The sequence below is a fragment of the Hippichthys cyanospilos genome, chromosome 18 (assembly GCF_059441005.1).
Source record: "Hippichthys cyanospilos isolate Australia breed blue-spotted pipefish chromosome 18, RoL_Hcya_1.0, whole genome shotgun sequence".
Lineage (NCBI taxonomy): Eukaryota > Metazoa > Chordata > Actinopteri > Syngnathiformes > Syngnathidae > Hippichthys > Hippichthys cyanospilos.
In genome coordinates, this window is record NC_142386.1 from 13,739,077 (window position 1) to 13,766,925 (window position 27,849).

At 38.1% G+C, this 27,849-nt stretch overlaps 1 protein-coding gene across 1 annotated transcript; it reads right to left on the reverse strand.

Annotated features, from left to right (window-relative positions):
* Positions 1-156: 156 nt before the first annotated feature.
* Positions 157-27,545, reverse strand: usp28 (ubiquitin specific peptidase 28). Its single transcript, XM_088440761.1, has 26 exons — positions 27,406-27,545; positions 24,529-24,606; positions 24,288-24,408; positions 24,007-24,091; positions 23,123-23,285; positions 21,285-21,371; positions 21,075-21,212; positions 20,931-21,001; positions 19,656-19,732; positions 19,197-19,345; positions 18,966-19,093; positions 17,357-17,452; positions 17,125-17,277; positions 16,880-17,058; positions 16,718-16,788; positions 15,171-15,399; positions 14,716-15,063; positions 12,837-12,967; positions 12,137-12,436; positions 10,567-10,662; positions 8,938-9,116; positions 8,237-8,315; positions 7,309-7,388; positions 7,114-7,237; positions 5,905-6,103; positions 157-2,023 (listed from the first exon to the last, which is right to left on the reverse strand). The coding sequence occupies exons 1-26, from the start codon at positions 27,448-27,450 to the stop codon at positions 1,848-1,850; spliced, it is 3,582 nt and encodes a 1,193-aa protein (XP_088296887.1). The 5' UTR covers positions 27,451-27,545; the 3' UTR covers positions 157-1,847.
* Between the last annotated feature and the right edge of the window lie 304 nt (positions 27,546-27,849).

Consider the following 27,849-nt stretch of genomic DNA (forward strand, 5'->3'; position numbering starts at 1 on the left):
AAAATACCAAAACAAAAAAACCTTGCAATGTATTATACTGTTTAACAACTACGAATCCATTTGCATGTGTGCAAAAAACTCACAGTGGCACAAGAATAGACCTAAATGCCTTGACATATAGATTTCTCAACAATTCCACTTACCAAAAAAAAAAAAAAAAAGATGTACAGCACTCACTCATTAGAATCTCATTTTGGGGGTCTTGCTGTCAGCAAAGTCATCTACAATGCTTATCAGGTCCAAAGCCATTGCTCGGAACTTCTAAATAGAGCGAGAATAATTGTTTTCGTCCCATGCTGCTCCTTGAACAAGTCTTCATTGGGCGAATAACTCAACTATGTTTGCTGCCTTAGTTATGGCCAGATACCGTTTCTTGGAAAAACACCTGCTTCCTTGTTTTCTGTCTCTTGGAAATGGTTTACAGCAGAGGTCCCCAACTACCGCATGGGCCGCACCCGAAACAATGTTTTGTAACTGATTTAGTTTATCCTTTAACAGTTGAACATTTTTAGTGAGGAAGGACACGCACACGACTCACATGTTGTTCTGTCTCTCTGTGACATCTGGCCCACTGGTGTCTGTAAGTCTCACTTTCTTTGTCAGAATGTTGTCATTTAATATGCCCAAACATAGTTTGTTTGTTGATCCAACAACTAACAACTGTGGATAACATGCTAGCAAAGTTAGTTCTTATCTTCAGCACGTTATATACTGCTACCTTATATGCATTTAGCTGGTTAGCATTTGTTTGTGGCAGCGATTTCCCTTTGGTACAGGGAATGTAAGCATATGCAAATGTTTTACATTAAAAAGTATACTCATTTGCATCCATTTTAACGATTTGTATTGATTTGAATAGCATTTGTAATTAATTTATATGATTGATTTCATAAATGTAATTTATGGACATTTATATACATTTTTAGGCAGCAGCCTCAAAAGTATTTGAGACTCATGCAAGCTGAGGGTCCACAATAAACATCCCAATCGTTGACTGCTCCGTGGTGATAAAAAGTTTGGGGTGCCCAGTTGCTGCTTTTTACCTTTTGCAGTGGTGTCAGGAGGCTAAATAAAATTATATAGTTGTCTATCTGAGGATAGAATAGTACCTCCAATGCAAGGGTGGGCAATTCCGGTCCTCGAGATCCGTAATCCTGCATGTTTTAGATGTTTCCGATCGCAAAACACCGGATTCAAATAACAATAAGGATCATTATCAGAGATTGCTTGTGAGCTGATTATTGTGGCAAATAAACAAAACTAAATTGTTTTTGGACTTCTAAATCTTGACAATATTTATGCACCCAATGATTTGCCCCCATGTCTTTTGCTTTTTACAAAAAAGTGTCAATGTGTTTGCTCTATAAGGATCAATGTGAGCTCAAAAACGTTTGGGGTCAGGCCTCTCACTAATTCATGTATTGCACCTTCTCCTATGCACATCTCTCAGTAGCTCCGTTGACTTTTTGAGTCAACTACATTACGTGACTTGCCAAAGTCTGTTACAAAGTGAAAATACAAAATACATACTTAAAAAAACAAACAAATGCAAATCAGCATTATTTGTCCGATGTTGATGTGCGTGCACATTATTCCACTCATATGTCCATTCCGGTAGTTCTTACGAGGAGATAAATCTCCATTAATTAAACGGGCAAATGACCAAGTGATTAAGTGCCTCAAGACATAATGAATCACATTCCCAACTTCAGACGATCGCTCAAGTCTTCTCATTCATGTCGAAACCACCTAATGCTTATACAGCTAGCGACACACGTTACAGGAAATGACATACGAGCCTCAAACTCTCCAGTCCATCAGCCATCTTGCGAGTCAATTCAGTGACTTTACTTGACGGCGACCACGGTGGTGTTACGGATGGACTCCATAACGGCCGCCAGGCGGCTGCACAGGTCGTGGGCCTGGTTCACGTGGACCTTGGGTGGGTCTTTAAGGACCACCCTCTCGGTCGAGCAGTCCAGGACTCGTGGCAGGAATTCACCCAGTTTCATCTGCAGTGAGTCTGCACAGGAAAGGAGAGGGTTGGTAACATAGAAGGTTTGTTTGGAAAGACTAAAAAAGATGCACATGTAGCATTTATTGGGACAAATTTGTCTATTTTTCCTAGTAATAATAATAATAAACACTGATCCTTAAATTAAATCAAGCCAAAAAACAAAATTAAACCAAAATGAGCAAGTTCAGTTGCCACAGGAAGTAAATAGTACTGACACCTTTTTTAACTTTAGAAATTTAAATGATTCTCTAAAAATAAACTTTTGACATATTACAAAAAGCAAGAGGATCCCAAATCTTTCTTTCCTCTTTGCGATCTCTTTTAGCCACTTGAGTGTGATTGACTCTGAGAACTTCCTCTGCAATTAAAAAAAAAAAAAAAAGTACTGTTCTCAATTGATTGGCCAGACAATATGCCATTTAGCTCAAGGGGCATGCCAACAAGATGCGGACACCAAAGGGAAGTAAATTTTTCCTTCTGAGTGGGAGTCAGTTACAACTCCTGCCCTCATTGGTCGATTGTCACAATGGGAACCAATCACGTGTCTTGTAGGAGCACACGCATCTTCTAGACATGCCCCTTGAGCTTATTGACAGATTGCCTGGTCAATCAATTGAGAGCAGTACTATTTATTCATCTATTTTTTCATTACAGCGGAAGTTCTCTGAGTAAATCACACATGAGCGGCTGAAAGAGCTCGCCCGACAAAGAAAGAAAGCTTTGGGTTTCTCTTACCTTTTATAATAAATTGGAATTTCAAGTGTAAACTTTGCTTTGTAATCATGTTGGGTCAGCTACTTGCTTGACTCTAGTTAGACGTCCGAGCGCCTACTCGTAGGAGAACTGCGGCTCCAAGTTTATTCAGAATAGTAATGCAAGAGTTCATCGTCTGAGTAGTACCCATGGCATGTGCATTTACAGTTAATGCCAGACAGACGAGTTAACTGTAAACGCGCATGCCAAGGGTACTACTCAGACGATGAACTCTTGCATTACACATATTGTATTTACTTACATCTTAAATTAACCTTATTTATACACTGGTATTCCTTTCTCACAGAGAACCTTTACAGCGCATCTCCGCAATATCGTTTTGTTTTTCATGAAAAAAAAAATCAATGCACTGAGGGTTTTTGGTCAAGGTTTTTGAACAATCTTGCACATTATAATTTCATGTAACAATGGTATGTAGTAATGTAACGTATATAATGTAATGTTTCGATCACTTCTCGATGTGATCAAAGTCATTTCTTTAACCATTAAAACATTTATTTTGTTTTTGTGGCCAAATGCATTTCAAATACAATATTCATGATAACATATCAATAAACTCTCATTACATTCCACATAGCAAATCAAATCAAATTTCCGATTACGGACATATGATCTCATTAAAAAAAAAAAAAAAACAAGTAGAAATACAGTAATAAAACAAGCAAACTTTGGCAGATGATTGCTTAGAAGATGCAATGTAAGATGAATAGGATCTTCTCAGTAATGAGGTTGAGTCCAAATCACCATTTTTTGCCCAATTTCATAAGTTGAGGTTAAAATACCTTAGCTGTTAAAGGCTTAGAATTCTCTAAGGACACCCTTACCTATTCTTGGAATATCTATTCTTCAACACTTTCTGAAAGTTTGAGATCACAGTATTAGCAGTTTCTCAAATGAAGGGATTTCAACCTAAGTTACGTTGACATTATTGTAATGTTTTCATTTTTTTTGTACTTTTATGTATTCAATATAATTTTAAAAGAAATTAAGGGTAGACATATATGAATAACTCTAATTCCATTTTATGAAATGCTGTTCCTTTTGTCAGTGCCAGTCACAAATCAGACACACACAGGCATAGACCTCTGTTTTAAGTCTTTTTTTTTTTTTTTCATTCAAAAAGTCTTTGCCCAGTTATGGAAGTACTTGTCTGAAAAAAATATGTCACAAGGGGGTACATAGAGTAATTGCATTACAGTTTGAGAAGCACTGCTTTAGCTTACCCATGGATGGTTATTTTAACCCTTGTGCAGTATTGTGTCCATTTTTGGACACATTCTTCCACGTTCTACTGGCAGTATTTTAACCAAGGGATGTCACTTTCCTGGAAGTGTAATAACTAAGTTGGTAGTACCATTGCAAACTTTGACATGATGTCACCATCTGGGTGAAATTTCAGCACCCTAGTGTCTTCTTTCAATGCTTCCCTTCGTAAAATACCTTTGATATACAAGTCAAAGGATTGGCCAAAATACTGTACAAGGATTAAAGGTTGCACTGGTTGTAATTAGAGCAATTATCAGATCAATTCATGACATTGCCAAGCCTGTTAAAAAATGAATGAGATGACGTGCAAAAATCACCTCAACGGGACTTCAGTATCGTAAGTCCCCCAATATAAAACACACTTTTTTTCCCCACAAAAAAGGCCAAAAGTATGGGAGCATCCTATAAACCAGGGGTGTCAAACTATTTTTTATCGTGGGCGACATTGCAGTTATAGTTTCTGTATGAGGGCCGAAATGACAGTGAAGTCAAATCAGTTTTAAACTTTGTCACACACTTACGTAGTTTTAAAGTCACAGGCCGGTAAAATCTGTTCAAAGGAGAGATTGGGACGAATAAATGCTTGTTTCCTCAAAAAACGTTTCAAAGTTGAAGACAACTTACAAATGTAATGTTTTAGTTAAAATCTTAGTCATAATTGGCATTTTGCGGGTCACATAAAATCATGTGGCGGGCCGGATTTGGCCCCCCGGCCTTGAGTTTGACACCTGTGCTTGACAGCAAACCAAATTGTGGTTTGCTGTCAAGCACAGGTGTTAAAGCATAAGTTGAAGACATTTTGCAAGTTTGTAACCAGAAATTTGAGGAGAAACCAGAAACCACGGGCCACAAAAAATGAAGTGGTGTGCCGGATGTGTCCCCCGGGCCTTGAGTTTGACACATGTGCTATAAACGGTAACCTTAATTTTAACCGGTAACGGTAATTTTTTTGTTTGTTTTTTTTTCGACACCATATGAGGAAGTGTGATCTGTCAGCAACATAAGCCAAGGTTTGATGCACAGATGTGCATTTTTATATCTGCCGTAGCCTTACTTACAATGATTACTGTAAAGGAATGAGATAGAGGAGGGGAGCATCAAGTGCCTGTTGCAGCTACCAGCAGCTCGTGTTATCTGAGCTTGTTACGGCATTATTTTCAATAAAAAAAAAAGGGAGCCGACCACCGTCCAAGTCCATCCTTGTTCACAGACAGGAAAATTATTAAATCCGAGAGGAAAAAGTTTTGATGTCTCCAGCTGATTCAATTAAGATTGCTCCAGTTAAAACACACGGAAAGGTATTCCATTTGACACGTTTATTAATTGTGGTCTTTTTGCATGTACTCACAATCATTAAGATGGTGAAACGCGGATGCTGCTCAACTTTGGGTATTTATGGTAAAATGAACTCAAACCGTGTCGCGAGGAAATGAAAAAACAAGAGCTTCGAGCGCATTCGACATTGTACTGGCGTGGGAACTTTGAAACGCACTCTACACGCACAAAATATATGATTTACGGATATGAACACAAGAAAATATGAAGAGTTTCCAAAAGATGATATATATTCTGTTTTGCCATTGTTTTGACACGGTAACATAGAAAATATCTGAATTTGACCCCAAAATTAAGAGTGCATCTTATACACAGGTGTGTCTTATATTTGGGGAATTATGGTCATTAGCATTTATTGCAATTTTCTTTTCATTGCAGCATAAATAGTTGAACATGCCAGCCCAAAGCCGTGTTTTTGAGGCAGCCACTAGCAAGAATGCTAGTAGAGAACTGGCAACAAATGTAGGCATAACACATATAAGGTGGTCTTCAAAGCTGCTGGACATTCCTACCGTCCATGTCCTGCCCCAGACAGCAGCACCACTGACTACGGATGCTCTCCATGGTGTCTCGGTCCTCCTGCGATGGCACTGCCTCGCGGCTCATTAGGTGCAGGCAGGGGATGATCACTTCGTCCATGATGGCCACGCCCTCTTCCACCTTGCTCTCATCCCCGCTGGCAAAGAGTCGCGTCGCACTTTTGTTCAGGGTCTGCAGTGAAGAAGGTAGTAGCAGGCAAGATATTTGAATCTACTGTCATCTGCTGTTGTCTCCATTTAATTTGAAATTAGAATGATCCCAAATTGCTTTCTTTGATCCTGCGTGATTTTGAGCATTGGCTGATACAGAGTGCGACTCCATACCTTGGCAATATCTGCACTCTTTCAGTGCTTGTACTTTTATTTTTAATATAATGATAGATGACGTGCATGGCCAGAGCTCCTCTTAATTATGTGCATATCGAGCACTGTTGTAATGTAGTTGTATACATTTGCCATAAAAACATTTTTACTGTTTTTGTTCATATTTTATTGAAGCGAGGGACTGTTGAGATGTTTCGGATGCTACTAAAAAATATTTGTAGCTTGGTGTCACTCAAATGACCTATATTCAAACCGTGATTACCAAAAAACGGAATAAGGTAGATTCTTACTTTTTTTATAGTAAAGAATGGAATCCAATCTTTCATATGGTACTACCAATCTCTACGTAGCCATAGATTAGAAAATTCCTTAGGCCTTTGAAAGATGCGTCAAAATGCTCGAAATCGGCTGGGACGCTCGGGATTGCCTTTTCAAATACTGTTTGGCACTGAAAGAGTTAAGAAGTAAAAGGTTATTTGTAGAAGAGTCGGCACATTCAGTGTGCAAAATGTATAAAATATTTATGCATTACCAACATGCCTTGTTTTTCTTTGTTGTTGTTTTTATTGCCTACCTTATTATTTGCTCGATTATGGAATAGTCTGCTCAGGGAAGTGAACAGAATAAGAATTTCATTGTGTGGTATTACTATGCATATGACAACAAAACTCTTGTAATCTTCTTAACCTGTCTTATTTCTGTCCCTTTACCATGACAAGTTTTGGAGACAAAGGTGCCACCTAGTAAGCTGCAATGGACTCCAACGTACCCGCAACTGTAACGTGCACAAGTGTTCTCAAAAGGGGTGGTTGGAATTTTATTTTGAGATTAACAACCTTGGAATGCAGCGTCACTCACCGCCAGACACTTCCTCCTGTAAAGCGCTATCAGAGACGTGTCCACACCGCGTTTCTCTCCGCTCGTCAGTAGGGCGGAGTTGGCATCATAGGCATGAACCAAGTAGGTCAGTGCCTCGCGCATCCTGCGAATTAAAAAAAAAAAAAAAAGTGACATCTGCAAAAGCTTACATGCCAATGATGTGAAAACACTGACTTTCCATGCTGGTAGTGCTCCAGTCCAGTCAGCAGGTAAACAAAGACGGTCCGGAATGTTCGGTAGTCGTCATGCCATTGCTTTGGAACATCAAAAGACAAAACAATCACTGAATCTAAATCCAACTGCCATGATTAATCGGCACCTGACCAATTATTAAATTTGATTCAATGTTTTGAGACCTAGTTTATTTTAAAATTGCCTAAAGCCTCAAAATGTCATATTTTCAACAGGAAATATCTGTTTTGTTTTTTTTTCTAAATTCATCTCCATCAGTGGTTCTCAAAGTAGGGTCCGTGAAATAATTTGGGTTATTATTAATAAATATATATACAGTATTTTTGTGACTCTTCAATGAAGCATACTAAGGACATACTGAATTGTCCTTAGGTATGATTGGGTGAATGAATGATTGCCGGTCCCTAGGTGGCCTGGAATTGGCAGGCAACCAATTCAGGGTGTCCCCCGCGTACTGCCCCAAGTCAGCTGTGAGGATAAGCGGCGAGAGAAAATGGATGGATTTTGTGCATAGTCATTTTGAAATAATGTTGTTTTGGAATATACAAATGAAAATAAAAAAACGTTCTTTTTTTAGCTGATTTGTCTATGAATTAACAAAATAATGAACAAGTCAATCGATAGATAATCCCTATTTGCAACCCTAAATGTGTTTTAGTCTTGAATCCAAGGTTCAAATGGCAGAGTTGCTTCTCCAGTCTTAATTTTGATTTTACTGAGACCTAACCACAATGAGCAGTTACATACTCTCAGTCCATCCCTTTCAAATAAACATTTTCAATAATAAAGTTATATGAAAAATGAATAAGTAGCTGTACTGAATTGAAACGACATAATTTCCGGAACAGAAAAAAAAACATTACTTTAGAATATCTTAATACAAAATGAAATAAGCACTTGGAAGTAGTACCAGGTACTCATCCATGTCCATGTCCTCTGGCTTGATGAGGCGCAGCTTGGCTCGGGCTTCTCTCATGATACCGATAGCTCTGCAACACCAATAGTGAGAGAGTATTAGATGCTTTCACATTATATTTAAGATTCAAGAGATTTATTGTCAAATGTATGGTTGTACAATGAAATGTGCAATGAAATTCTTATTCTGTTCACTTCCCTGAGGAGCAGACAACATTCCATAGTCGAACAATAAATAAATAGCAAAAAATAGCAATAAACACAACAAACAGAAACAATGGTGTAATAATGTACTGCAGAATATCATGTAGTGTAAAACATTAGTGCAAAATTTTTTATGCATGCAGTAGGAGACAGATTAGTTCGTGAGGGTTTTGTTGTGAATCCGGATGGCTTGTGGGTGGAAGCTGTTTGGCAATCTGGCCCTCAGGCGACGTTGGGTACAAGCGCCAAACGATAAATTTTCTCTGAACATTTTTATTTTCGCTAAGTTTAGCTATAGTTTAAATTTGGACACTAGATTGCAGTATTGTATTTACAATGTAAATACATTAGGGATGAAAAGGTTTTTTTTAACCATGTAAAGACAATATTGGATCTTAGAATATTGAATCTTAAATGGGAAAAAAAAAAAAGACGTGAGTACAATCAACCAAGGCTGGTAGGTTCACGTGTGTGTTAGTCAAGTCTCTCTACCTCTCATCATAGCTGAGGTTGCGGTCAGTGAACTGCTCAAGTAGTGTCCTCTCAATGACGCGTTTGGGTGCTTTGTTCTGGAAAAAGTAAACCAGAGCGTGCTGTAGGCGCGCATCCTCCCGTGGCGTGGTCTCCTCCTGGGAGAGCTCGTACAAGCGGGAGTACTCCTCGTGGAAGGCCTAGCGCAGAAGGCATTTTCATATGAAAGCAAATAGGAATTTACTATAATGATTATACGTAAATAGGGACAGTATGGAAAAAATGAGTTCCAAATTTCAGGTCAGAATTTCCTGCAGGATTTTAACAATTTGAGCACAGGTGTTCCAGAACCTGCAGTTTAGTGCACAACAGTGAAAAAAACAAAACAAAACAAAACAAAACAAAAAAAAAAATCTTTTTAAGGGAGGGAGTTTGAAGGAGAGGAATAGGGCTGAACAGTTTTTCTGGAAAATTTTCAATTTTCTGACATGTTTGATCCAATTTGCCATTTTCAAAAAAATAAATCAAGCTTCACTGCAATAGTCACAATGTACGTGACAGAGATTATTTTTCATACCATTAAAAATAAAACATCAAAAGGTCAAGGCAAGGAATACTGGACTTGCCATAATGTATAAATACGTTATGTGAAACAGTCCATAGAAAAACACGATTGTATTTTATTTATTTTTTTCTTCTCAAATACATATAGATTTAAGTGCTTCAACCAGAGACAGGTTTTAGTGCAATGCCCTAAAAGTCAAATACTGGTATAAAATCTTTGGTCTTCACAGTAATGGTGGGACTAAACGTAAAAAAAAATCATAATGGGAATATTTGTTAATGCACCAACCCTTGTGCAGTATTTTGACCATTTTTGGTAATTTTCTGCCACATCATTCAGTGCGTGCGTGCGTGATATCAATTTCTCCGGGCACAAGTTGACTTTTAAGAAGTTTTAAGAAGAGATTTTAGAAGTTTTCCTTTTAAGAAATTGTCAAAGACGCTGCTTGACAAAAATGCATTTGAAAGTGCAAACATGCTAAAACGGATGCGTAATATATTGAATTAGAGCTATATTGTATATATAATCCTTTTAACCCTTGTAAATGACATATTACTTATTTCACATTCAAATGACTGTCATCCAGACACAGATACAGTATGTGAGAAAATTGGTCTGTTTTTGAGTTATGCGTCTGTCTATAAGTTGACCCCCCAAATATGGGGGTTGAAAAAAAAAGGAAAATAACTTGTACATAGAGAAATAGAGTAAGTTGGTTTTGCCATTTCAAACTTTGACATGATGTTACAGCCTGGGTGAAATTTCAGCTTCCTCGCATCTTATTTGATTGCTTTCGTTTGGCAAAATACCATTCAGGGTTTAAATGTGAAAAGATGAATGTTTCTGTTGAACAAGGTCAGACAGTATCATATTCATTCTTTGCTTTTTTTTCATTAAAGCTTTGCATTTTATGTAAAGGTGTATGCTTTTTATTTTCTCAAATCTATTTCACTTCACAAAAAAAAACTTGCTTAATCTGAGGTCACGTTATATCATTCAGCCCTAGCAGCTGCAGCAAAGATTTAGGAGTGGCGGTCTGCTGCAAAAAATGAACTTAGCAGAAACACTGCAGGTAGCAGACCCACCTTGATGAGTCCAGCTTCGGGGCCCTCTGAGTCAAATGCTTGTCTGGCTTTTGCTATGGCAAGAATGATGCCTTGCATGGCTGGGGTTAACATCATCTGTTACACGACAAGACATTCAAAAATGAAATCCACTTGTTCAACATCACACAGTCGTTTTCAAGCCGTGCCAACAAAAAGGTAATGCACAGTGACTTTAAGGCAGGGCTTTTCAATTATAGTTTGCCAAGCACGCACCCACTTGACATGCTGACTACAAATAAGATTATTCTCGATAAAAATTGTATATGTATAACTAAACCTGTATCCCTTTTAACTATACCAAAAGAAAAAAAACCCAATATAAATCAACTTTGAAAAACTGTTAATTTTTTTTTTACAGCATTTATTCTGTTTACAGCTTAGTTTAAAACAGAAACCAAGTGCAAACCAAGGGCCGGCCTTGCTATTTGAGAAGCACTGCTTTAAGGACATTTTTACAGAATTTTTGGACCAGTGAAGAAAAAAAAAGGTTGATATGATTCTTACTTTTATTTCCGAATTGAGTTGCTGCTCGGAATTCTCAGTGTAAAGTCAGTGAGAGTTAAAATAAAGTTAAAATTAGACTTCTGATTTCTGAGAATTCTGAGTGACTTCTGAGAATAAAGTCAGAATTCTTGACTTAAGGTGAGAATTCCATAGTAATAATTCTCACTTTAAAGTCAGAGTTGTGAGAATACAGTGTAAAGTTTCAGTGTTGCCATAAATTAATTCAATTTTACATCATTAAACGGTTGCACAAGATAAAAGCATTTCAAACCAAGTTTTGGTTCAAGTGGAATATAAATATACTTTAAAAAAGTGTATGTGGATTAACTTAATTTATTGTGGGTACAAGCACCTGATGAAATAAAATCTGGTAATTGTAACAAAATTTTTGTGTTTTAACGTCAGAATTCTGAGCTTATTCTCAGGGCTCTCTAGTCAGAATTCGGGCTAATCTAGAATTCTTACTTTATTCTCAGAAGTCAGAATTTTGACTTTAAAGTGAGAATTTTGAAAACAAAGTCAGAATTTTCACTTTAAAGTAAAAAATGTGTCCGTAAAATTAGAAGTCTGAAAATCAAGTCTGAATTAAGTCATCCTCCAACCATCCATCCATTATTTTGTCCGCTTATCACGAGTGTCACAGGCACGCTGGAGCCTATCCCAGCAGCCTTCCGGCAATAGGCAGGGTCCTTCCTGAACTTGTTGCCAGCCAACCACATGGTACAAGCAATCACATTGACAAACACACTGAAGGACAATTTAGCGTGCTCAATCAACACGTTTGTTTTGGATATTGGAGGAAACCGGAGTGTATGGAGAAAACCTACACAGGCACAGGTAGAACAAGCAAACTCCACCCAGGAAGGCTGGAGTCGGAAGTGAATCCTCAACCTCTGCATAGTGGCATGCTAACCACTCATCTACCGAGCTACCCTCTTCCATGCATTTTGTATGTAGTATATAAAAAGAATATTCCCTACTCTTTTTGAAAACTTTCCCTCATTTGTCAGTGTGACCTCTGAAGGGTCATTTGTTATCCATTTACCTCTTCATTGTATCCGTCAGCATCCGCCCTCACCATGATTCTTCCCACATTGGGGATATCCACTTCTGATACTTCGTTTTCCACCTGCCGCCGTCTGTTGGGCAACTGTTGCTCCAGCTGCTCTTCGCACTCCCGATCCACTTCACGATGAGGAAGTTCCCCCGAGGAGGCCTCTGTGTCACCCGGCATCATTTCTCCCACTTCTTCTGCTTCCTCCTCCTTCAAAGTTGTTTCTTCCTTCTTCACCGAAAGGTCTGATGGCTCCTGGTTACTACTGAGGTCAACTTCAGGAGCAGGAGTCTGGCAGACAGCAATCAATTATGTAATGTCTATTTCAGACCATGGGAAATGAAAGACATCTTTGGAATGGCACGTCATACATGGGTCCCCACACATCAACATAATATTTACAGTGCAACCATGACACAAGCATGCAAACTGAAATGTTGATTCCATGGCACAGCAAATCTGAACACACTTCATTTGCCATGAATAGAAAGCATTACCTAATTTATCACTAAGCTGTCAAACTGATCACGTAATTCCAGGAAGAGAGCATATGCCCTTTGTTTTATACAGTGTTATGTGACTGCAGGTTGGATTTCCATCATAAGTTTAAGTGATGAAATGGGACACTTATGGGACCCATATTCTGCAAAGCTGATGGAGGAAACAAGTGGTTTCACAGGGCTTAACTCACCTGACTTTGAGGCTCCTTGTCAGCTGTTGTGGCGCCGCCACACTGGTTAGGTTCGAGGGTGTTGCTGCGCTCAGGCTCATCGTTGTCTGCCAGGTTGTCAGAACTCTGAGGGATTGCCAGTACCTCTGATTCTATTCAGGAGGGAAAGAAAGGGACAATTACAGTAGAAGTCAAAAGTTTGGAAAGACCCTCAAATTCACAAAGAGATGAACTCATTCAGTGCCATGGACGAGAATTCTTGTCTTTTAAAATAGTAACAAAAATAAATAATAAAATTCTGGTCAAATACGTTCTTTTTTTAATGGAGAGGAGCTGTCACCCTTGACTAATGCTTACCTAATACAAGCCAATTGAGCACTGTGGTGATAAATGTGCAGTGTTTCCACACTTATAACACAGCTATTATCTACATGCAAGTCAAAGTAAGGAATGGAAGTCAAGCTTTCATATGATACCACCCATATCTACATAGACATAGCACACAATATTCTGTTGGCCTTGAAAGGTGAGTGAAAATACTGGCTTTCTAGAGGTTTCCTTTTCCAATTACGTTTGGCACTGAAAGAGTTAAGAGGTCAAAAATTGGCCTCTGTGAACTCTTGAAAATACATGTGAAATAAAAGTCATTCCAGGTCATGAGGGTGTTTCCAAACAGTTGATTTTAACCTTAACATTTCAATCACCTTTCCCACATTTTTTTATTGATTGACACAATTCATTGCAATAATCAGTCATCAGCAAAGCAATGCTTTGAGGTTTTTTCATAAGTGGGATCAAGCGTTAACTATGCAAGGTTGGTGTTGATCTGAAAAACAAAAAGTACTGTACATTAATAACTTTATTTACAGCTACCCATCCATCAATTATTTTAAACAGTCATCCCCACAAGGGTAGTGGGCAGCATGAAAATTATGAATAAACATGTAGAATCACATACTACACAAAAAAGTGAAATAACTGAAAACATGTCTATATTTGTTTTTTTTTTTCTTTTTATTTTCCAAATTGCAACCTTTGCTCTGATAAATACTTTGCACATTCTCTGAATGAGCTTCGAGTGGTAGTGACCTGAAAAGGTTTACACATCCCTGGTATGCTTTATCAGGGTTAATTAGTGGAACTACTAGCTTTATTGATGAGGTTGGGACCATCGGTTGTGTTGTGCAGAAGTCAGGTCAATACAAAGCTGACAGCTTTATCAATCATATTATAGACAACTAAAGAAATTCCAATTTTGGTAAGAACCAATCAGGTAAATAAAGAAAACCAAGGGCCCATTCATTGCTCTATGAAAATAAATAAGAAGGTGTGTCCAAACCTTTGGTCTGTACTGAAAAACATAAAATAACTTTTAATATAGTTAAAGCACTAGTAAGTATAATCTAAAACATAAATTAAATTAACAGATTGATCATTTCTTTTGTTACAGCAGGAATTAATTAGATCATTTCACCATTTTAAATATTGCTGATTTTAGAATGTGCTAAATTGTAAACTTGAAGTTTTTCAAAAAGTGACAGAATACAGACAAAATGCTAATTTACACTTAAAACTGATTTAAAAATAAAGATTTGTTGGGATTATTACTTCAATTTCCGATTAATCCGATCAAATTAACTGAAAATTATTTATTTTATTTTTTGGGCCATATCACCAGTTGCAGTTGGCTTGCATTGGGGCCAAGAAAAACACTATTTTTACTGAAACATAAATTATTATCACAATGTATCAAATTATTATTATAATGTATCAACTGAATGAAGCGATTTTCTACAATCTGACAATGTTGCAATACATATTTTAAATCGTTTAAACATTGTTTGTTCTTCCTTATTGCAGTGTTTTTGGGTACATTTTATGACTTTGCATAAGTACAGACCTTCAATTGGGCCAGCAGAGTCTGGCTCCAGATCACTTTGGGCTTCTGCCTGCGGTTGTGAAGCTGCAGCTCCCTGAGCCTGCTCCACGGTCTGCTGGGGACCCGTCTGTGCCACTGGCTCGATGGGTGCCGAGAGGAGTGGGTCGAGCTCCCTGCCGGCATCGGGCGCCTCGGCGGAAGAATGAGTGGCCTCGCCCTGAGGTGCCGCCTCTGCTTGGCGAAGTTGCTCCTCCCACTCGCTTAGCTCCTGTTGGAACCAGCGGTTGTCCTGGTGAACATAGCGTCTCAGGAGGGGCGGCAGTGAGTCTATCCCGTGCAGAAGCTGGCCCGTCTCTTCGTCTGTCTGTTCTGAATGAATATACGGATAATACAAGAACAAAAGTCACAAATCAAGTTTCGTATTTAAGCAGAACAAATAGTCAACCAAAATAAGAAGATAACTTGGAGTAGAGTACCAGTAATAAGATGTGGTAGTCTGTCATCGATGTACATCAGGCAGTAGGCGCTGGCGTTGGTCATACCGCCAAACGAGTCTCGTTCCAGCTCCTCCCATGAGGACTCTGTGACACTGATGTCATTGTACTTTATCCAGCGCTGATTGGTGTGGTCGTAAATATACGCCCAGTAGTGGCCTGCTGAGGCCTGGCCCTCGTGGACAAGCACCGCGTGAAGTCTGTACGGTACCTGATCAAAAAAAAAAAAAAAAAAAATGTGGTTGAAAAAACAAGAAAAAGTGCTTAAAAAAACAGGAATTAGGTAAAAGCATAACATTATGATAAAAGCTTCATAAAATGAATATCATCAAATAAATATTGTTAAAAAATTGAGTGGGAAAAATAAATTTTACAAGAATGAAATCCAGAATACAATCACAATTTCAGAAAATATATAAAAAAAAAGATTTGTCACAGTTTTAAAAGAATAAATGACGTACTTTGACTAAATGTGTACTTTGTACTTAAAGTACTAAAAAATGTACAAAAAATACACATTGTAATCTCAAAACAAATTCCAAAAACTGCAAGAATAAAGTTCTAATAATCAGACTCGCAGCAGGTGCTTTTTTTTTTAAACCCAAATGGCTGAAAAAGAGCAAATTGAAAATTGGACCAACGGGACTTTCAGCATTGGCGTCTATGTCAGTACAAAAGGATTTATTATTGGAAATGAAACGCGAAGACAAACTCTACAAACAAGTCATGAGGAAAAAAAGAATGGATTTTGTACTGAAATAACTTCGGGGCAGCCTTTTTGCGTGAGTTAATGTTTTTGTTATTTTATATAATTCATATTCAATGGTCATGTTTGGTTGGATTTAGTTGTTGTGCATTTGTGGGATTTTGTACATGTTTCTGTTCCACTCACGTCTGCTTTTATTGTCTACGTTCTCGGTAGTTTGATTTGGTCCACCTGTCTGGTGATACTTTGTCCATCTAGTTTTGCTCGTGTTCGTTCCTGCCTCATTTCCTTGTTAAAACTTCCTTTTTGAGCCACATATTTCTCAGTTTTCCTGCATTAATTTTTGGGTCCCCTTCCTTCTTCCTCCCAACTCACCATGCCCAGACGTGACGCATCTTAAATTGCCATATGTAATTAGTGTACAATCTTGTTAAAGCTCGCCTGCTCTTGGTGGACTTCATCAAGCTTTGTGGACAAATAATTTGAAATTGTTATTACTTATTCTAAGTTTTGGCACGTAGAATGATAAGTTTTAATTGTTGATGTGGGTTTATTAATGTTTAAATATTCTGAAAAATAGCCTGTGTAAAGTGCAAAAGTCATGAGAGTTTTAATTTTTTATGAAATTAAGTGGATACAATTTGTGAACTTGTAATACAATGGAATTTGGCCCTAATACCTCTTTGTAAAATAAAAAACAAAAAAACTATCAATTGAATTTACTCTTAGGGAGACCATTTAAAGTTCTTCTTGTTCAAACTTGTTCATAATTGTTTTATGTATACAAACCAATAGTTGAAACTAACGTGGAACCAAACATTACCTGGCAAAGGCTGTTGTCTGAGTACATGCCCTCCAGCGTCTTACTGAGTCTGTCAATGTTTGCCTTTATCTCTGTGACGGCAAAACAACACGAACAAGGAGGGAAGAAATTCAAAGGACAATATGCATCACGAACCACAATAACAAAAAGCTCAGTGATTACCATTGATGTCGTATTCCACTTCCGTCTTCCATCGCTGGAGGCAGCTCTTCACAAAGTGCAGCTCCTCCTCTGTGATGCTGTAGGGGGCCGGGTGTCGGCTGGGTGTCGGCTTGTTCATGGGGGTGCGTTGACAGCTGGCCAACGGGTCCTCCTCCTCTTCCTTTGCACCTGCTGCCTCACTGATGGAAGACACATTGTCATTTTGCTAATTCTGTCCAGGGAAAATGTTACATCTCTGAGCTCACCTGTCCTCAAGTTTGGCATTGGGTGAAGGAGAAAGCAGACCGGCATCGTCAGTGGGTGAAACTGTGGAGGGCTTGGTGGAGGCAAACTCCAAGACAAACTGCAGCATGTCAGCCAGAGGGTACTTGTTGGGTCCGGAGCCATAGTTTTTATAGCTACAGGGAAAAACAAGCAGTGCCATTTTCTGCTTTTCATAAATGTAGAAGAGATTTAATAGCAGGATTTCTACTGTACCGTTCCAGTTTCTGTTGAAGAGTTGCAAGCTGCTCCTTCAGTTTTTTCACTTCTTCTCTCCTCTCATGTGTACACATCAGGTTTTTGTGAAGATATCTGAAAACAAATTATATGTCACCATGAATTGATTTTCATGAATAATGATATGAACTAAGCAGCAAAATCCACACATTGGTATTGATCTCAGTGTGTGGCCATTTTGCCACTTGCCGTCCAGTGAAAATGACATCACAGTTATGCGGGGTTCTTAACGATGAATCATGGCTCAGCTTGTGAACCTCTCATGAGCTAATTCAGGCCTTGTGTTCACATATCCAAACCTGGTTAACTCTTCCCTCGTGTGTAAAAAAAAAAAAAAAAAAAAATCCCATCATAGGAGTTTGTTTGTTTAAACAAATTGCTCCTATTAACAAATAAAGAAATGCATCTTTAAATTTGTTTACAAGCATGCTAAGCCAATAGGTGGTCGTCGATACCTTTTTACATAAATAACCGCCATCACAGTTTGCGTATAAACAAGCAAAGCATAGGGTCAAGTTTAAAAAGTATAAGTATAAAAAGAAAAATACAGTGGACACCCAGGTTACGGCGTCCCCACCTTACGTTTTTTTCACGTTATGAAGTGGAATATTAGGTTTTTTTTGTTCCCTCTGGATGTGTTGGATGTGTATATGTCGTTTTGCCTCCCTCTTCACAGGCGTTTTTATGTAATTGCTTTTATTTTCTGGTCGCCTCAAACTGCCTGTGCTGCAACGCGTCAGTAAGATGTTGTTGTGCTATTAGTCGGCACTAAGACGCTGACATGCTGAAGACTTGATCCTAGAGTGAGTGCTTACATTAACATATTTATTATACATTTTATTGTGCATCCAAAGATTGCTATTGATGTTAAAGGTATAAGTAAGAAGATTAGTATGGACATGAAACTGGAGATAATCAAGAAATACAGTACGAAGAAGGTGAGTTTAGGCTACCCTCGCTAGGGATTATAGCCATAAGTAGCTCTAGTCATCACTCAAAGGTAAATAAAATTAAATTTTTCCTTTATACATTTTTTAGTTATGATGTTATTTAATTGTATACATGTATATTATACAGTATATAAGTAGCACTTACTATACTATTTTGTTACCAATTTTTAATATGTATATACAACTTGGATGTTTTTACCTGGGGTTTTACATGCATTAGCAAACTACCATAGGTTTCTATTGCTCGCCATACAACTATTTCACCTTATGATCCCAACCCCGGAACGGATCATTTTCGTAAGGTGGGGGTCCACTGTAAAGAAAATGATAAAAAAAGAAACCTGGCAGTCGATGATGGAAGCAGGAGCGCATTTTATACTTCCGCCACAGTTACCACAGTCTTGTCCAACATCGTATATCTACAGTAAACAAAGCTTAGAGTTGCTGGTTAGTGGTTTTTATGTGTGACGCAAATAGAGTGATGACATAAAACTCTTAATGACTGTTATATGCAAACGTGGAGAATTTGGCAAATATTCCCTTTACAGCAAGAGCAATTTAATAGATTGTACAGTATATTTGTAATTGTAATTGTATATGATTAGAATTTCTTCTTATTTTTACAGTAAAGTAGTCACCTGTCCATGAACATGATTTGTGGAAACTCCAGTTTTTTGTGAATCTTCTCGGGGCGACCAAGCTGCGTGTTGAACTCAAATCTGGACAGTTCAAATGTTAGAACAGGTGGCAACTTTTTGAACCATCTCTGAAGAAAAAAAAGAATAAAAATAACCATTAGACATGATCAAGACATAACCGCACTTCTAAGAACATCTTCAATGCTATTAAAATATCCTAACACTTCAGACCTCTCGACCAGGCGGCTCGCTGTGTTCTGCGTGGAGCGACTCGATGTCCCTCTCGACCATGGCACCTTCCAAGCATTCGTCCAGGGTGTTGAATCCGTTCACTTGCAAAGGGTACTGGCCAAACTGCTCAATGTTACACAAAACTTGCCCTAAACAAGCACATATAGCTAAAAATGAGTGGTCCATATTGCACTCTAAAAACAGTTCGCCAAAAATAACACAATTAAGGGTGTAAAAAAAAAAAAAAAGACTGACTCAATATTTGGGTCAATTTTAACAAACTTTCTGTGTTTTTATTTAAAAAAAAAAGTTTTTCTTGTCCAAAACAGTACATTTTAGGGGTTGTTTTTGTGCTAAACAACCCAGATATTTTGGTCAAATTGAAACGCATATTGGGTCAGTGTTTTTTTTTTTTTACCCATAGAGTGTAGTCTGATGATCATTGAAGTTTACACATACCCTCATGCTTCCTCTCTGTCAGAAATGTGCCATAGAAAAGTTGGACCATGGGGTTGTTTTGCTTGTCAGTTGCATTGCTGAAAGCAAAACAAAATCTAGTATTAATTGGTGACTTTTTTGTGCTATGCATGCATTTTGTGCTCACTACTGTTGTGGGTTTGGTCAAGAGGTGGGAACCTTGGACTGGTTCTCAGACCATCACATATATGCAATACATTTTAGTTGAATTGACATTCCACATTTTTTTTGTTGCCTAAACTGTTTTTAACCATAGTGTAAGAAATATACATAACATGACTCCAGTGCCTGACATAAATATCAAAATTACTTTTTAGGAATAAAACCTCTGAAGGTTTTTGATAAACACTACTCTGCTTAATATTGCTCATAGTGGAAAGTATTGTTTTAAGGTGATAGCCTATCTGTAAACATCTGAAATGCTTGTTCTTGTTTATTAATATAGTCATTTATACAGATGCAACTTTTTCACTTCCAATACAAAATTTGCAGCCGAGAGTATCATCCAATACCAATATCGATCTGATACAATATCTGCATGAATGATACATGTTTTTTATTTATTTATTAGTATGAAATATTAGAGGGGATTTTATCAAGTGATACTATTCAAAGAAAAAAACAACAATTCAGACCGATGTCAATACCTGATCAGGACACTTCTATTAATGTTTTTCAAGTCAAAAAGGTATGTTAAGATAAAAATATTGATTTGCGGTATAAATGCTGTCAAAAATAGTTGACTTCTTGAAAGGTGATTTGTGTTGCGTTTTTCTTTTGTTAATGTTAAAAGTATACGTTTTTAGGTATATTTATGCAATTTTTATAGCTCATACTCTTATTTATAGTCAGCACAGCAAGTGGGGGGCGTGAAAGATCTCCTGGGGGACCTTTGCAAATTATAATTGAGAAGCACTGTGCTAGAGTGAGATGAAGACATGAAGCTTATCCGCGCAGAGCTCAAGAGCATTACATTACACATATTTTAATGCAGTTTTGAAGTAAAAGAAAAAAAAAAAAGACATAGCGCCTTGTGGACTCCAGCATATTTTTTTTCTATAGAAACTAAAAACTAGCCCCTAAATACATGTATTGTATTTTTCATGTATTTTATGCCTGCAGTTTTTGTTTGTGTTCAAATACTTTTACAATGTGTTCAAATACAGTACTTTTACAATGTGCTGCAAATGTAATGTTACAAGCTGGCGGGAGCGTTTAAAAAATCTTGCATCTTGTAAAACCTACTCTTGGACTTACTCTCCATTGGCAGCCAGCTGAAAGGCATCTTCTAACCAGTCGAGCAGCTTATGGGAAAATTCACTCACATCCTGAAAATACATGGAAAAAAAAACTAAGTTGGTAAGCCATTTCCAAGACGGGGTGCTTGTGTATTTATTGTACCTGCTGGGCCTCGCTGGTCCGAAAGGCCTCTCGCAGGAGCTCCACGGCAGCAGAGGGGTCAACAAACCTGCGTGTGGAGCCCACCATGAGGGCGAAGAGGCAGCGCAACTCCTGCATGAAGGCGACGTTCCTCTTGTCCTGGTGGCACAACTTCAGGGTCACACTTAAGTTTCTCTCCTCGATGATGATAATGACAAAGGAGATACTCACCGCGTGGCTCTTACACCTTTCCAGGATTTGCTCTGACAGTCGGTAATTGAGTACGAGCCTTTTAAAGACAGGCAGGTGGAACAGTGACTGCAACACAACAAGACGTTCATGTAACTTTGCTGTGCTTATTACCCTCTCCTGAGGCAGGTAGGATTTGATGGCCACTTTGTTGGATTGCCAGTTAGCAGGATTAAACAAAAACATGACTACTTTGGCACCTGTACTGTTTTCTGAGGGAACCATGACTACAGAACTGGACTTACTAAGTGTTAGAATAATTATATATAGGTTATCCCATATCTGTTTTTGTAATATTTATATTAGTAGACATGGATATTTTAAGTTGGGAGTTGTTTGTGAAGGACGTGTGAGTGGACGCCACGTCTCCAAGGGCAGAACATCATTGAGTCAGTCTTTTTGTTCCTGGGAAAGAAGATCACATCCCGGACTCGCACCTACGATCGCAAAGTAATTGTTTGTATTGTTGCCATACGTCTCCTCCAACCATTAAGGGTGATAATGGCAAGAAAGTGCAAGTTCCTTGCGGGAAAAAGCTAGTTGTCATCCTTCTGGTTTGTAGTTAAATTAAGTTATTAAATGTTCTAGGTTGCCTGAACCTAAAACTAAGTTTGGATTTCACTTTCCATTACTTACTTCCTTTTAGGCCTCAGGTGTTTACTGTTAAGGAATAATTAGTCTTATGTGTCATGGATGATGCGTCCTGAGTTGAGCACTTACGTGCCTCCTGATAGCATTCAAATGGAAAATTCAATGGAGCCCGATCTCCCCGTTGCGGTCATTGGTACCCATCAAGGAAGACGAGCAATTATGAGTAATTCGTGGTCACTTTGGCTCAGATTTGATAGCATAATTTAATCTTGGAGATCATATTCGTCGCTGTTGAATCTACAATGCTTGCTCTGATGGAATCAAAAAAAGTGCTACTTCAATCTGAAAGTATCATATTATCATGACTATACTCAAGATTAAAAGATGCCATTGCACAAAGGAATCAGATCTCCAGCCATTTTAGACTCAATGGCGCCATCGTCACATCACTCAATTATCCCCTTATTCTCTGTTTCGAGATGCTACCACAGATGAAATGAGGAAAAACTGTCATGACAATAGAACAGAAATTGTATTTTATAGGGGGTTCTAATAGCGGCTCTAAAAGCGTGGTACGAGTCCCCTTGAGTGCACATGAAGGCATTTCAGGGGGTAAGATTTGAGACAGGAACAGTACAATTTTCTTTACAAAGTGAGAATAAAAATAACATCTCATTTGATGCCTTTACTTATGTAGTGCATTGTGTTTTAAGTCTTCTCATCCAAAATTGCTTGGTGTTGCTCAGATGGGGGATGTTGCTCAGGGGTGACCTAATTGAAAAAAAGTAGACCCTTATAGGGTTGTTATGGACACAGCTGGACTTGTGGCAAAAACATATTGGCCAGCTAAAGTACTTTCTTGTCACACGGTCGCCAACGTCAAATAATTAGGGTTGGACAATTATGAAAATAACAATCACAATTATTTTGATAGAGATTGAAATCACACGTAAACAATTATTAATGGTCTTTGTAACTTCTTAGGAGCAGTGTGGATGTATAGAGTACACGTTTACAATGAGATAAGAAGAGACATCTGTCACTTCTGTGTATAAAGTTTCTAAAGGGTTCATAAGAATTTGTTATTTGAAGGTATATCACTGTTGAAGATGATGCTAATTTTGTGTTAAGATTGTTTAGGGGATTTTATTTTGACTTTAGCATGAGCAATGTTTTAAAAGTAAAGCATGTATTGTGTTTGAATATCGGTCATTTCTTGATTATGTCACCTGGATGACCGCGCTAAACCAGCAGGTGTTGCCCACATTGCGAATGCCAACGGGCCAGTCGTCCTTGCGGATCCAGTCGGCGGGGCTGCTCATGTCGTTCTGGGCATCACATCTCTTCCTCTTGCTCCTTGCTGAGTTTTCCTCTGCGCTGGCCTCCAGAGCCCTGTCGAGACATATACTGTATGTGTGCACATGTATTTGCAATTTTAAAAAAATATATAATCATTTAATTTATTCCTTTTTAATGAAAAACTGTCTAAATATTACACATTGTCCCTTTAATCACATCAGTGAAATTACTGGAGATGTACGAGAATTGAAATAAAGACACTCAGAAAGAAAGAATTGAAGGGAAAGGTCAAACCTGTCCTCATTCTTTTTCTTTCTCCTTTTTCAAATACTACTTTTGCACCGCAGAGGTGTAACTGTGTCAGTTCTTTGTGGCCATGTAGTTTTGTGATCGCATATCTTTTTGCAGCGCTTTCTAGTTTTGGTTTACAATAGTCAGTTTAAAATAATTTACAGCTATTTTATTGTCTGAGTTATTTTCTGCTCTTTTTTTGTTGTAAGTTAATTTCCATTAAGGTTTTGTGATTGCATCTCTTTTTGTTGCATCTTTAAAAATGTGTTTGCAGTTGTTGATTTATTTATTTTTTTGTCTGTCAGCCTCTTTCCTGTGTTTGTTGTATTCTGCTTTTGCAGCATGTTTGCTGCCGCCAAGGGTGGGGTGGGGTCATTTTGTGGCATCTAAAAGCAATTATCAACCCCAGTCCTTAATTATCAGCAGATTTTCACTATTCATGCCAGAGCACTGTACCTGAGCTTCACAAAAAGCAAAACAAAAATCCTGTAAATAATCAATGAAAAGTATAAGTTGTTTCTACCAATGAAACTCTCGCTCCTCTTCCTGAGCCTTATGGGACTCCTGCAGGCTCAGCTCAATGGCCGTTTGAAGTTCATCGGGAACGCCTGAAAAAACAAAGTACATCTTAATAATCAATATACTGTAGTTGGCCTACATTGTACTGAATTTAACTGATATGACGCACAATTGTGATGAATAATCCATTTCAGAATAAGGCTGAAGAATAGTACAATCTGAAAACATTTCTAAAGCACTATGTTAGACAAATAAATACAAATATACCAATTTAATGAAGCATACCTTTCTGTCCCTCCCACGCCCCTTCAGGTGTCCCGGACTCTTGTGGTTCATCAGCATCCCGAACCTCTGCTGGCTGACTTGTCAGCAGTCCAACGGCATGTCCTATGTCACCCCGGCTGGCCTTAAAAAGAGCAGGAAAAGATGAAAAGCTGTATAGATGGATTTACGAACAGAACAATTCATTCTAATTACTGCATATCCAATACGGTTTCAAAATTGGTTTCAAAAAGCTATAAAATACTTTTAATGCTCTGCAGAGAGTCTGTGGATCCTGGATGCCAGTGATCTCCCTGAGCTGGTTGATCAGCATCTCAGTCTGCTGAGGAAATAAAAACAAAAGGACTCCAGTACTTTTGTCTACGCAAGAGTTATTACATGATATGGACACAAGTGTTATGACAAAGAGGCGCAGGAAGTGACAAACAGAACAACGTATAATAAAAACATTCCCCTTTACCCATCATAAATATTCTCAAAATTGTCCCCATACTTTTCACCCAGAATGCTAGAGTTGCTGAGTAAAGTAGAACAAGAGAGACCTTGACAAATGTAGTTGAAATTTATGGAGGGTTTTTAAAATAAATAACTGTCTAAATATTATGCAATGTCCCTTTAAAGCAGGGGTTGTCAAAATTTTGAGACCCTTTTAGAAAGCAAATTTTCCAAGGACCCCCATTGCAGATGTTTGCGGAAACAAAACAAAACAACAAAAAAATTGAGCCAAACATAAGTGCCCTTTTCATTCAGCAACATATTCAATTTGACAAGTACTGTATATTTGTTACCTTTCAGCCATACTGAAGTTTAGAAAATAAAATCTGTGAAGTGCACAACTCCTGATAACAATCCAGATCAATTTCCCCCAAAAAGGTTGCTGCCAATTAGTCAAAAACAGCATTTTAAATAAAATGCTGTTTTACCTTTGCTGGCTTCATCACCTCATTAGCAGACTCATTGTAGACACAAAACACATTTTGCCAAAATTCATAGTTATTACATTTTTTAAAATATACTAAACTGGTTGAATTGATTGCTTTATTGAAGGAACACAAACAAACACACACATATATATATATATATATATATATATATATATATATATATATATATATATATATATATATATATATATATATATATATATATATATATATTGATGAGTAACCCAATGTTCTGTCCTTCCTAGATGTTCCAATGGCATCTATCTAGGTAGACAGACAGCCAACAGCAAATGAGTGTAACTGTTCTTTAATTTACTTGTGTCAGTAGTACAGCTGTTGCTCATTTATATTGTGAAATTGTAAAGAAAAAAAATACAACCAGATATATCTCAATTAAGTCCCACATGCAAAAATGATATCTCTAAACAAAATGTGCACAAATTGCATAGATTAAATCAATCATATAAGTAAATTACAAAAGAGATTCCTTTCAATACAAAAGGTTACTTAGATGGAAAGGTGTATTATTATCAATGCAAAACACTTACATATGCATTTATCAAAAGGATATACCAACCACAAAGGAAAATGCCAACGAGTTAGACATGTACAGGGCAACACTATATAACATGCTGAAGATGAAAAACTAAGATTAACTAGCATGTTATCCCTAGTCACAAACTGGGACCAACAAATGACTCATTTTGGGCATAATAGCATAAATGACAACATTCCAACAAAGAAAACACAACTCACACTTGTGGGCCAGATTTCACATGGAGAAGGAACAACACGTGTGCAGACAGCACCTGCTCACACCTGAAGCCACACCGTCCTTCCGCACTACAAAATGCAATCAACAATGGCCAGAGGTAGTACCACAAAACAAAGACTAAGCCAAATAAAGCACATTTCAGCAACTGTTAAAAGATAAACTAAATCGGTTCCATAGCACCAACATTATTTCACGGATTTGATACATATGGCCGCAACAAATACCCAAATGCCAACTTGTCATTGTCATATGAAGCATAATTGGGTCAGGAGCACAATGCGAATCAAGTCATTGTCCTCAACAAAGTTTGGAAAGCTAATTCCAACCCATGAGTCTATCCTTAGCAAGGTGACGTTAAAAGGAATCCAGTCCATGCAGCAACATTAATTTGCATGTATAAGACTACAAACAGTCAGGCGTGTTTTCACCATGTGGACACATGAATCATTTGAGAACAAACTACAGCCTGCTGAGTGAGACATGCTATATAAAGTTTGTCACCTCAACAGCAGGTGGATGCATCACACTCACACACACACACACAAACACACAGAGAGCCAAGAGCAGTGGGAGCAGACTTATATGGCGTCCGGGGTATATCTGAGACCCTTTTGGTTAGCCTCTATTTTAAGCTGCTGACATGGATAGCACAGGCTTCTGTTTATCATTCTGCTCGGCATGCCACTAAACTCCATCACAAAGCCACTGTGACTCTCTTCCCTCTCTTTCACACACACACACACACACACACACACACACACACACACACACACACACACACACACACACACACACACACACACACACACACGCACACACACACGCACACACACACACACTGCACCAAACAAATATTTCAGTTTTGAGGACCAAAGGACTGTTTTACAATACGGTACACAGTTAGAGACCTCAGTCAGTGTTGGTTAAAAAAAAAGGGTGACTGTCCATTGCTTTCCAGACAAATGAGAAGACATTGAAGATTTAAATGCAAAATCAGGTGGGTTTACTATAAACATATATTTTAATTTGATTGTGTAAAGACACTAATGAGACTTGGCACCCTAAAATGGACAAATGGGGTGTGGTTATACATTAATATAGATGTAAAATGTGGTATATCATAAAGATGTCAAGAAATATACACAAATGAACAAACAACAAAACGTATGCCGATTTTTTTTAAGTGAGAGCCTCAAGACATGAAGTGATTGTACCACCTCATATGCTGATATTATGGGGGGGACATTAACCACGTCGTATTTTAAACGGTTTTGTGCGACAGCCACACCATGAGAGGGTTAATAATGGAGGGCTTGGTTGGTTAGTTGACAGTCTTTTCATGCGAACGTGTAACTTGTCTTGTTAATTACACTCCCCGCCGTCTTTTTTTTTAGGCGCTCACCGAGTTAGCTGAGTTTTCTCCATTTTCGCTCTCTTCGGGTCTCATTGCAAAGTCGAAACCAAATTTCTTGCCGTTTTCAAATTTCAGGCCCCGAGAGCGGAGTCACTGCCACTCCATCTGTCAAACACAGCAGAGAGCAGATCTTGCTCGGGCGCGCTTGACTCGCCGGTGTCGGACGTGCGCGCGCCCGAGCTAGCGTCAAGACGGACGCGCGCGCGCAGCCGCGACATGCTTGACATTGAGGAGTGTTGTGGGAACCCACTTGTGGATCAGTTGAAGTACCTTCTCATTATCCCATCAGGTGTTACGGTGGCCCTGAATTGCAAATCACAAAACAAACAAACAAAACACATTACAAAAACAACAACAACACACACACAAGAGAAAATCAAGAAAGAACAAGAAAAAACAGTACACAAGAAAAAAATAGCACAGGAGGGAAAT